We start from the raw sequence: 12,800 nt of genomic DNA on the forward strand, positions 1-12,800 counted from the left end.
TTGACCAAAAGGACATTCATCACTGTATTTTCCAAACTAGGAAAAAATTGGGAACAACCTGAATGTGCCTCAGTAGGAGAATGATTCTGTAAATTATGATACATGCTTATAAAGAAACATACAGTTGTTAAAACTACTGTTTTTGAATTTTTTAGTAACATGAGACATAGTTACTATCAATTATTAAGTGAGAAAAATAGACATGAGAGAAAATGACCCCAATTAATGTTTTTTAAAAATTATAATATTTTAACTATTAGGAAAAAAAATGCTGTCTACAAAAGAATTAAGCTTTGACTGATGTCCTGCTGAGTTGATGATGATATTTTACAATTTCTAGATAAAATTATTCTGTTTGCATCCTGTGAAACAAGTAATGATGGAAAATAAATTGGAGGTTCATAAGGATAAGACATTAAAGGAAGCAGTAGAAATGGCGTATAAGGTATGTTTATGTGCACTGTTGGCATTTCATTATTGATGTCTCAGATAACAGTATTAAAATATTTTCCAAAGTTTTTATTATAGTGGGTAATAATGTGAGTAAGCACTTGAGGTAACTTGGATGGCCCATTTAAATCATCTGTCTCTCAAAGAGTGTAATTTATACCTCTCCTTTGGAACATACTCAGTTGATTTTAAGCAGTTTCTCACTCTGAAAGCCAGCTAAGCTTTGTAGAACTCAGAGTTGGAAACAGAAATACTTATTTATTCTTTATGTTCATTTAGCAGATATTTATTAAGTGCCTACCATATGGTGTGTTTAGAGACACCGGAGGGAACAAGACACACTGCCCTCATTGGGGAAAAAAAAGACCAAAAATATTTAAACATCACAATTTGCAAATATCTTATCATTTAGATGCTGTAAAGTAAATCAGTAGTATATTGGGATTATTTATTCTGAGACTTTAACCATGAGAAGGAGACAGCTATGCAAAAAGTTGGGGAAGAATATTTTAAGTAGTGGTAACAGCATGTGTAAAAAGTGAGGTGAGAAAGTGCTCGGCATGATCAAGAAACTGAGAAAAGGGGCATTGTGTTTTAGATTGTTTCGGATGAGAATAGAGTAGCCTGAAATGGAATTAGAGACTTTGTAAGAATAGAAGTTTGTGTTTTATTCTAAGAATAATGGGAAGTTATTAGTGGATTTTGAAAGGCAAATAGAGAGGGAAGCATTCTTTAACCAGATTGTTCTAAATGTCATCTGTGATACTTGACAAATTAAATTTTTTTGCCCTTTCCATATATACATTAACATCATTTGACTAAAATTAAAGTCGTTACCTACAGAAAAATTACATACTACATTATTTCATTTCTAATTGTATATGGAATCAATGAGAATACTAAAAATAGTACACAAGATAGCTGACATTGTTTCTCAGAGTGTGATCCAACACAGCCTGCACCAGAATCACATTCCTCTTAGAAACCTAATTCCAGAAATGAATCTGAGTTTCTGTGTTGCTGGCTGGGAATATGCATTTTAAATAAGTACTTCAAGTGATTTTTAGGCATGCTAAATTTGAGAACCACTTTGTATTGTGTACCTGGTCCTTCATAGTACTTATCAGCATTGAACATTTACATTTAATTGTGTGACTATTTTAATTAACGTCACTTTCCCTCACTACACTGTACGCACTTACAAGGGTGAAGAGGTTTCTGGTTTTGCTCGCAGTTGCATTTCCAGTCCTCTTGCCTGGTGCGTAGGAGAGTCAGAACTGGGTGGGCGTGTAAATGAGTAAATGAATGAGCAACAGTGGGTGGATGGCTCTGGACTAAGCTCATTGAAGTGAAAGTCCTTTAAACAGAAGGGTGGACTGCAAGAGCATATTTACAAAACAATAGTGAAACCACATTAGACTAAAACAGAGGTAACGTCTTAACAGTTATCCATAGTAAGGTCAATCAGTTATAGCGGTAAAGGTGATTCATATTCCCTCAGTTTCTAATGCGAGAAGAAAATACTGTCTTACAAATAGTAAAAGTTCACAAATATAAAAAGTCAAACAAACAGAAGAGAGAAACATATCTATTTTATGCACCAGAAACGGAGCTGTATTTCTGGGGATGAGTTGGGGCTGCGTAGAGGTCAATGGGGACACACACCCAAGGTTACACATCTTTCTCTAAAATCATAATCACAAAGCTTAAATAAATATTAAATGCTTTTGAGCAGGGCCAGCCCAGTGGCACACTGGTTAAGTTCGCACGTTCTACTTCGGCAGCCTGGGGTTCGCTGGTTCGGATCCTGGGTGCAGACCTACACACTGCTTGTCAAGCCATGCTGTGGCAGGTGTCCCACATATAATGTAGAGGAAGATGAGCACAGATATTAGCTCAGGGCCAGTCTTCCTCAGCAAAAAGAGCAGGATTGGTGGCAGATGTTAGCTCAGGGCTAATCTTCCTCAAAAGAAAAAAGAATACTTCCGAGCAATCTTACTATGTTTCTCCAGGAAATTCATTTCCCACTTAAGAGATGTTGCACCCAGGGTATGCCATCTACTAGTGACATGGGCTAGAGGGAAGTTTTGCACTAGAAATTCCTGAGCTTTAGGTATTCTAGAGGCTAATATTGAAGGGGAAGGTCCAGAGAGGAATGGGGTAACACTTGAGAGACCCACAAGCCATCGCCTTTGTGGTGGCTCTACAAGGCATGCTGTCCTCCTGTGCTTAGGAAGATAGTTACTAGATACCTGAGTTATCAGTTCTTCTCCAAATCGAATTAAGAAAACAAAAGATGCGTATTCTAGTTGGTTGTTTTCCCCTTATGTTTCCAACTTAGTGATTATAGAAGAATACCTTGTACACTGGTTTTGAGTCCATCTAAAGTTTAGAATGCTAACTTTTTTTAAAACCGAAAGTGTCTTTTTTTCAATATGTTAGTGTATTGGTTGTATGATTTCAGGGAAGATGAAATACGGTTATTTAAAAATAACCAAAGTCATGCCTTTAACTTAGATGTCTTTGAGCTTTATGCAAATCATAAATATATGGATTTTATTGCTTGTTAGAGCCTATTGATAGTCCCATTACACGCCAGACTGAAATACTGTATATTTTTCTTTTTTCTTGGGGGTCATTTTCTTTTAGATGATGGATTTGGAAGAGGTAATACCCATGGATTGCTGTCGCCTTGTTAAATATGATGAGTTTCATGATTATCTTGAACGGTCATATGAGGGAGAAGAAGATACACCAATGGGACTTCTGCTAGGTGGAGTCAAGTCAACGTATATGTTTGATCTGCTATTGGAGACAAGAAAACCTGATCAAGTTTTCCAGTCTTACAAGCCTGGAGGTAAGGAATTTTACAGTATTTTGAGTTGTACTGGACTTAAAATTTTTATAAGAAAGTTTTTTGTTTTTGGAAATGAATTTAATTTTAAATTTTTTATATGCTCTTAAAATGTAGAATAATTTTGAAAAGTTGCGAAGTAGTCAGCCACAAATTGGGAATTAAGTTATAGATTACTTTCAAAGAGCTATACACAAAATTTAAAAACCAAACAAGAAAACTTGTAGTTTATAGTCTTGAGTGGGATTTTCTTCCTCAGTACTGAATCATCCTCCCCCCCACCCCCCCCCCCGCCCCCCCGACGCCTCTACCTTCTAGAGAAGGCCCTGGTCCACAAAAAGTACATGCCCATAAAGTCTCAGTAGAGTCTGCTTTCCTCTCCTTGTAGAGGTGGCTTTATAACCCATCACTGCGAACGTTTTTTGTTTTTCTCTGTCCTCGCCATTTCTACAGGTCCTAGGGACTTCAGCTTTTTCTGTTTTCATTAAATTTGTCTCATTCCTCAGAAACTTGGGGTTTTTTTCTTTGTTTGAGACTGATCTGGAAAGCAAAATTCAATGCCCCCAACTTTACCAAAGTACACCCTAAAGACAGTTACATGTTGGGAGTCTTCTAGTTATCGCTATGTGTAAACTGTAAGAATTAAGGGGAAATCACAATGTTTAATAATTTTACAAAATTCTTACTGTTGTTGTCTTAACCCTAACTCCCTTGAATCAGTCACTAATCAGAATTCAGACTTATGTTCTCTGCTTTTATTCCTAAAACTTGAAATTAGAAAATCTTCTACCCTTTCAAATTTCTGTTCCTCTGTGGCTCATGTACACACCTCATTTTTTTAATGAAGGCTCCTCTTTCCAGAGTAGATTAAGAGTGGTATTCTTTCAAGGGCTCCTTCAGTCAGATTCTGCCCTATCTGTAAAGAATCCCTTTGGAGCATTTCCTTGCAGATTTTTTTTTTTTTTTTAATTTTTTGAGGAAGATCAGCCCTGAGCTAACATCTGCTGCCAATCCTCCTCTTTTTGCTGAGGAAGAGTGGCCCTGAGCTAACGTCTGTGCCCATCTTCCTTTGCTTTATATGTGGGATGTCTACCACAGCATGGCTTGCCAAGCAGTGCCATGTCCGCACCCGGGATCCAAACCGGCGAACCCCGGGCCACCAAAGTGGAACATTAACCACTTAATGTTATTATGTCGAACTTAACCACTGTGCCACCGGGCCGGCCCCTACCTTGCAGATTATTTTTTAACTAGGTAGCAAAGATTATGATTAAAGTATAACAGAAGTCAGCGATAAAACCACTTTTTAAAAGTGAACTCTAGGGGTTGGCCTGGTGGCGCAGCAGTTAAGTGCGCACATTCCACTTCTTGGTGGCCCGGGGTTTGCCAGTTCAGATCCCTGGTGCAGACATGGCACCGCTTGGCAAAAGCCATGCTGTGGTAGGCGTCCCGCGTATAAAGTGGAGGAAGATGGGCACGGATATTAGCTCAGGGCCAGTCTTCCTTAGCAAAAAGAGGAGGATTGGCAGTAGTTAGCTCAGGGCTAATCTTCCTCAAAAAAAAAAAAAAAAGTAAAAGAGAATTCTAAATGTGAGTGTGGATTATAAAACTTAATCTCCTTTGATTCATTAATAATCAAAACTTTAGCAGATTATTATGTCAGATTTAGGTTAGCAACATAGGGAAAAAACTGAGGATTGACATATACTACATATAAGATAAAACAGTTAAGCTGGAGAGTAGGTGTCTGTTAAATGTAGTGTTTGAAGCTCGTTTATCTTTCTAGTACCTGAAAGTTTAGTTAATATGATCTCCTTAAAACAGAAGAGGGGAAGATGGGATTAAATTGTGATATAAAGAATTTTAAGTGCAAAAATAAGTATGTAAACCCAAACAGTTTTTCTGTAGCATTTTCCATAGGTTATAGAAAATATTATTTTGAGGAGAGGAAGTTTGTGATTATGAACAAGACCTTGAATGGTTTAATGAAGGTTGTTCAAAAGCAGATAGGGTTGCCATGTTCCCTTTATTATTTGTTTTGCATTCTGTAGTTATTTATATGTATTTAGTGTTGTGGTTTTTGTCTGTATTTTGGAACTTTGGATATGTATTTTTAATATGCTTGATAAATTTGACAGTGATGTTATGTTTTACAAGGAAACAAAGCATATATTTTTAAAAATAACATTTTGACTTCTTTCATTTTTTAAAGAAATCTAGGAGAACTTTTTTGTCAGCCTCATTTCCATTTCTTTATGCATATTTATAATCTCATAATTGTGAATAAGAAGTTTTAACATGTATTATACATGTATAACATACGTCTACCATTTTGATAATTAAAAAAATGTTATCTTTGCCATCTATTAGAAATGTGTTGAGTGCATTGCCCACGTAAAGTACATTTTTAGAAATAACCCCAAGTTATGTTTTTATGTTTTTCAAATGTGACAGAAGTGATGGTGAAGGTTCATGTTGTGGATCTAAAGGCAGAATCTGTAGCTGCTCCTATCACTGTTCGTGCTTACTTAAATCAAACAGTCACAGAGTTCAAACAGCTTATTTCAAAGGTAAGTTTTAAAATTGGTCAATGATATTTTTAAGTGCCTGTTCTCTACAAAGCACTGTGTGATAGTTATGAGTAAGATATAGGAACCAATATTTACCTCAAGGAGCAATATTTATAGCTAGGAGACAGCTATAGGTAGGAGAGAAGGACACTGCAAATACAAGAAACAGATAGACCAAAGTTATGGAGGAAAGAAAGTGGGAGGCAAGTGCACATAACAATCGTGTGTGTGTTGGGCTGGGTCATTATAAAATATATGCCTGGAAACATAAGTTCGGTTTATTTCATGGAGAGTTTTTAAGTAGTAAGCACAAAAGTTTGGGCTCTTTGATGGAGGCAATAGAAGTAGGTTGGTTGTTTTCTAAGTAGAGCAGTGGCATGATGAGAGCTGTGCCGTAGAGTGGAAAGTCTGGCAACCCTAGACTAGTGTTCCAGATGGACTGAGGGAGGAGTCAGGAATGTAGATGAGGAAGTTGAGGAAGTGATTCAGTGAAGGCATGTGACCACAAATGAGAGAAAGTATAGATTGGTAAGAGTGATCATATAAATAGTGTCTGCAGGACTTGCGATTGGTAGACGTTGGAATAACGCAGGAGCATCAGTGACCTGAGGAGTTTCAAACTTGGGTGACCAGGAAAGGTAGTGATACGTCAATAGAAATAGAAGAGTAAGGTGGGGGAGCAGATTTGACAGGGAAGGTGATGAATTAAATATTGGCCACATTATGTGAGTCGATGATAAAGAACATTGGCTCGTTCGGAATTTTTGAGCTGGAAAAATATGATGATGAAAACATTCAGATTTCCTCAGACAAACAAACTAGTCCCCTCCAGAGAAATGATTATTATCCTTTCAGGGGTCCTGTACTCTATAGAACATTGAGCACACAGACATAAGCAAAATTTTGCAGGGTTCCTAAACCCCAGGTTAAGGTCCCTTGGTGTCTTGGAAATTATTCTGTAATCTCAAGTCAAGAAGTTGAGTCCAGTTTCCAGTCATTTGTCTTAAGATATTCTCATCTTTTATCTCATCTGGGTTTTTTTTTTTTTTTTACTGGGGTCAAATAGTTTATAACATTCTGAAATTTCAGTTGTACATTATTTTTTGTCAGTCACCATATAAATGTGCCCCTTCACACCTTGTGCCCACCCCCAACCCCCTTCCCCTCTGGTAACCACTAGCTGTTCTCTTGGTCCCTGTGTCAGTTTATCTTCCACATATGAGTAAAACCATATGGTGTTTGTCTTTCCCTGTCTGGCTTATTTTGCTTAACCCAATAACCTCAAGGTCCGTCCATGTTGTTGCGAATGGACCGGTTTTGTCCTTTTTTATGGATGAGTAGTATTCCGTTATACACACACGCGCGCACACACACCCCCCCATCTTCTTTATCCCATCATCAGTTGATGGGCACTTGGATTGCTTCCACATCTTGACTATTGTTAATGCTGCTGCAATGAACATAGGGGTGCATAAATCTCTTTGAATTGTGATTTCAAGTTCTTTGGATAAATACCCAGTAGTAGGTAGGATGGCTGGGTCATATGGTATTTCTATTTTGAATTTTTTGAGAAATCTCCATACTGTTTTCCATAGTGGCTGCACCCATTTGCATTTGCGTCTGGGGTTTTTTAATATCTGTTTTAACAGGGTTGTTGTGAATGTTTATAAAACAAATAAATGCTCTGTGAAAATAAAATTGTAAGGTATTATGTAAAAGTTGGGTTTTAATTACTATTATGTTAAAAAGACAACAATGACTCCCAACACTTTTGCCAAAGTAATAATTGGAGGAAATAAATCATATTATGAAGTCATATTTTATGATTAAATTGCTCATAAAAAAGACTGCATTAGTGTAATTGCTCTTTATTATAGTTTAATCTAGAGTATGAGCACTGAGGCAGAATACAAAAGAAGCACATGACATTCTCTTCCCTGAGAAAGCTAATTATTTTGTTGAGGAAAAATATGTCTGTAGAGAATAAAGGCAGTCACAAAACATGGTGCCGAGAAATACAGTGTTTAAAGTATTACTAGACTGGCTAAGAATTAGTTATCACTAGTTGTGTTGAGAACAAATTATGTTTTTTAAAATGTAAATTATTTTTATCTGATCATTTCACGTAAAATTTATAAAATGACACCAAAAATTAAGGATGTGGAATTTTAGAATAACTTTAAATTTTGCCTAATTTAATCTCATTTTACACATAAGAAAATTGACTTAGTAGAAGTATTAATAAATATTCACAGAATACAAAAGAACCTGTCAAAAGTCAAGAAGTTAAATAGATGTTGGTTTGACATCAGTTCTCAACAAGTCAGTTATTCAGTTTTTTTTGGAACCAAATCACCTCATTTACTTTGCAAATTTGAGAGGAATAGAATTTTCAGTGAAAAACCGTTTCCTTTAAAATAATTTCAGAGCATATATTTATAGGTAATACTTTGTTCTCATTTATAGCATAATTAACGGGTGGGACTAATAATTTTTCCCATAGATTCTTTAAAAATTTGTAAACCTCTACTAAAAATATTTTTCTCTTAATTTTCTTTCTGCTGTTTTTAAGAAAAACTCAGCAGTGTCTTATTTTCCCATATTTCCAAGTCAAGCACAATTATTCTTGAGAGAGTCCTTTTTTACTGACTCGCTTTCCTCGTAGACCGTTGTCCATTTACCTGCGGAGACGATGAGAATAGTGCTGGAGCGCTGCTACAATGATCTGCGTCTTCTCACCGCGCCCAGTAAGACCCTGAAAGCTGAAGGGTTTTTTAGAAGTAACAAGGTATGTCTTTTATTTTTTCGTTACTATTTTCTATGCTGGTAAGAGTAAATGAAATTGTTTACTATTATAAGCCTGGCCTCTAGAGCTATCCACCATCTGTCTGTAATTTACCTTTTAAATTCTCACATCCTGCCAACAATTAATTATCTTCCTTTGTGGTCAGCTCAGATCAGGCTTCTTTCTCTCCTTTGAGTTAGTCTTGCTGGGTCTTCTCCTTGCCTTGTTCATGAGCTACCCTCACCTGGAATTTTCTTCCCCCTTTCCCTGAATTTTTCTTCAGCCCCAGATTGGTCTTGTCTCTTTGGTGAAGCCTGTATGACTATTTCTGTCCACAGTGATTCTGTCCTTTGAATTTTGTTCGTTCTTGAGCTCCTCCCACAAAGCACTGCTTCATAGTGAATGTCAGAGGCATGCCTAGTACAGAGAAAATTATCATCTTGGATTCACCCAACGTTATTCCCTTTTGCCTACTCATTAATCTCTGTTAGAAAAGTGAAAGTTCATGTTGATCTTTTTGTTTCATCTCTTGATATTGTTACATGTTCCATCGTTTATCATTTTTCTTATGTGTTTTTTCCTAACCCCATTGGTTTACTCAGGATAAATTGCATCCAAAATTTCCTTATTTGTCCTCTTTTATTATCCCCTTTTCCAGTCTCATTCAACTTGGTGCAGTCTAGTCTTTTATCTCATTTAACCTTTTTTAGTATTGTTTTATTAATCCTAGTATGTAATTTTTATTTACCTCTATTTTCCTCTAATACTTTAGTGCTTGTGTGGGTAACATTAAAATCTCTGATCCACCCTAATATTGTTTTAGGGTAAGGAGTGGGAGGGATCTACCTTTATTTTTTTCTTTAAATGGTTAGCTGTAAGTCCTGATGTGTAATATTTATTGAATGATAATGATCTTTTTATTCTCAACTCAAAATGCTATTCATGATTGCCAGATTTGTGTATATTCATTTCATTTTTTCAAAAAAAGTTTGTTATGTAAAACTTCAAACATACACAGAAGTAGAGAGAATAGTATAGTGAACCCCATGTACTCATCACCCAGTTTCTACACTTATCCACTCTTGTTTCGTCTGTGTTTAACCACCTCCTTCACCCAGATTATGTGAGAAACATCCCCAGCATTATGTCACTTCATCTATAAGTAACATGAGTGTATATCTCTAAAAGATGAGATCTTTTTTAAAAACTGTAACCACAATTGCATTATTACACCTAAAAAATTAACAAGAATGCCTTAATATCAAGCAGTATCTAGTCAGTGTTCAGATTTCCCTGATAATCTTACAAGATTTTTTTCCAATGGGATTTATTTGTTCCAATCAGGATCCAAATAAAGTCCGTAATGTCTCTCTCCAGACTGTTTCCATCTGAAGGCTCCCCTGCGTGTTTTGTTTGTTTCTGTGCAGTTTATTTGCTGTAGAACCAAGTCGTTTGTCCATTAGACTTTTTCTACAATCTGCATTTTGATGTTGCCTTCCCAAGATGTTCTTATCCATGTTTCTTTATCTATATTCATACTAAGCTTTGATTTCCTAAAGAGCAAGATGTGGAATGCAAAAATTTTTGAAAATAGGCAACCTAATAAACAAGATATCTGCATGTATGTGTGTGTGTCCCGTCTGTCATAGCACAATATATGGCTAATTACAGAGACATGCAGAGAATATTTATTTTATTTAGTCTCCAAAAACAGTGCACGTGACCTTTAGAAACATTACCATCCCAAATTTTATAACTTATTATGCACTGTCTTGTGTTGATGTGATGTTAACTCTTATGATGAATGAGAAGGTCACTAAAATTAATGATGTAATATACCCTTTGCCTTACTGTTTAGGTGTTTGTTGAAAGTTCAGAGACTTTGGATTACCAGATGGCCTTTACAGACTCTCATTTATGGAAACTCCTGGATCGGCATGCAAATACAATCAGATTATTTGTTTTGTTACCTGAGCAATCCCCAGGATCTTATTCCAAAAGGACAGCATACCAGAAAGCAGGGGGCGATTCTGGTAATGTGGATGATGACTGTGAAAGAGTCAAAGGGCCTGTGGGGAGCCTGAAGTCTGTGGAAGCTATTCTAGAAGAAAGCACTGAAAAACTCAAAAGCTTGTCGCTCCAGCAGCAGCAAGATGGAGAGAATGGGGATAGCAGCAAAAGTACTGAGACAAGTGACTTTGAAAACATCGAATCGCCTCTCAATGAGAGGGACTCCTCAGCATCGGTGGAAAACAGAGACCTTGAACAGCATATTCAAACCTCTGATCCTGAAAACTTTCAGTCTGAAGAACGATCTGACTCAGATGTGAATAATGACAGGAGTACAAGTTCAGTGGACAGTGACATCCTCAGCTCCAGTCATAGCAGTGATACTTTGTGCAATGCAGATAACGCTCAGATCCCCTTGGCTAATGGACTTGACTCCCACAGCATCACGAGTAGCAGAAGAACTAAAGCAAATGAAGGGAAAAAAGAGACGTGGGATACAGCAGAAGAGGACTCTGGAACTGACAGTGAATATGATGAGAGTGGCAAGAGCAGGGGCGAGACACAGTACATGTATTTCAAAGCAGAGCCCTATGCTGCAGATGCAGGCTCTGGGGAAGGACACAAATGTATGTACTTGAACAGAAAAAGGCTCCTTGAAGCAGCGTCAGTTTTTTCTCAGTTTATTTAAGTTTTCAGTTAAGAAAAGAATCAGCTAAGAGTTAGGTACTTCATTCTAAGACTTGCTGAACTATACGAGTCTTCTCTGTCGCCCTTGCTTTCATTTTTGACGTGGTTATGGTGACCAGTGTTCTTAGATACGTCAGACCCATGACAGGCATGACGTCAGAACTCTAGTGAGATAAGTAAAAAAGAATTTTTTAAAAAAGGAAAGAATTATGATAAAAGTAATAAGTAAAAATTTAAGAAATAGTTTAAAAAGTAAATAATATACCAAGAAAAAAAAGACTAGACACCTTAGAAAAGCTGATATTTAGTGCCCAGGAAAATTTTTGTTTGTGCATCCCCTCCCTTTCCTCCATCCCCCAATGCAAACAGGTCCTTCCCACACCCCTAAAAAGTCCATAACTGACTGGGAAAGTCAGAGAAAGGAAAGAGGCTCTTTTTTTTTTTTTTTTCCAAGTTGATACTTTGAAGTAAGCTCCAGGCAGGGTATAAACAAGAAAGTCTGAATTATGTAATCTCAAAAAGGTGGAAGAGATCTATCAGTGTGTGCATTTGAGACAGGTTAACAACAACAAATGCACACCAACATTAAAATTAGTATAAAACAACTTTTATAAAACGTTAGATTGAAACCAGCCAAAGAATTAGCAAGACAGCCAGGTTCAAGATAAAAAATCTTTCTTCAAGTATGAAAGGGACATAGCTGAAAAACTAAATACTTTGCATTAGTCTTCACCAAGGCAAATATTAATATTACTCCTTATATTTGTATATTTTAGTTTTCAAAACACTTTTTTGTTCTCACTTGAAGTTTCTCAAGATTAATACAGCAAACATTGATATCCTCATTTGACAAATAAGAAAACTGAAACTCATAGAGGATGAATGACTCGCCCAAAGTACACATTAGAAAGTAGTGGAACCGTTACTAGAATTTAAGTCTTCTGATTGAATGCACTTGCTCCTGTTACCTTTGGAAGAGAGTCCCACTCTTCGTCCATCCATTGGTCAACAACCCAATTAACATTTCCTGAATGTATGCTAGGTGCCAGGCCCTCTGTGGCTGTTAGAGGTAGAGATGACTGGGATGCAGCCTTGTGGTTCATCCAGTGGGGAGAAGGCGCACAATCAACCACAAATGCTATGATGCTTATACTCTCAAAATTTTGTCTTTTAAAAGGAAGTGGTAGAAATTATGAAATCAGTAGTAAAAATACGTAAATTTGTGTTTTTAACTATCCAGGTCCAAGTAAAGCTGGAATCATGTGACAGCTACACATATATCTTGCAGAAACTCAAGTGGGAAAATGTGGATTGGTGGGCTTAAATGGAGACAGAGAAACTCTATTATAATCATACTTTCAATTTCTATGGAGTTCTTACCTGACAGGGCTCATTAACTTACATTATCTCATTTAGTTCTCAACAGCTGTGTGAAATTAATGTT

The 12,800-nt window shown here is 36.6% G+C and overlaps 1 protein-coding gene across 3 annotated transcripts in view; it reads left to right on the forward strand.

The window, feature by feature from the left end:
• Positions 1-12,800, forward strand: part of USP47 (ubiquitin specific peptidase 47) — a 112,535-nt gene that overhangs the window by 87,340 nt on the left and 12,395 nt on the right. For all 3 annotated transcript variants that reach the window (XM_023646048.2, XM_023646047.2, XM_070274775.1), the window contains 5 exons: positions 341-445; positions 3,100-3,307; positions 5,759-5,874; positions 8,540-8,662; positions 10,518-11,295. In XM_023646048.2, the coding sequence (XP_023501816.1) occupies positions 341-445; positions 3,100-3,307; positions 5,759-5,874; positions 8,540-8,662; positions 10,518-11,295 (1,330 nt within the window). The remainder of the gene's footprint in view (positions 1-340; positions 446-3,099; positions 3,308-5,758; positions 5,875-8,539; positions 8,663-10,517; positions 11,296-12,800) is intronic.

The sequence above is a fragment of the Equus caballus genome, chromosome 7 (genome assembly GCF_041296265.1).
Source record: "Equus caballus isolate H_3958 breed thoroughbred chromosome 7, TB-T2T, whole genome shotgun sequence".
In the NCBI taxonomy this organism is placed as follows: Eukaryota; Metazoa; Chordata; class Mammalia; order Perissodactyla; family Equidae; genus Equus; species Equus caballus.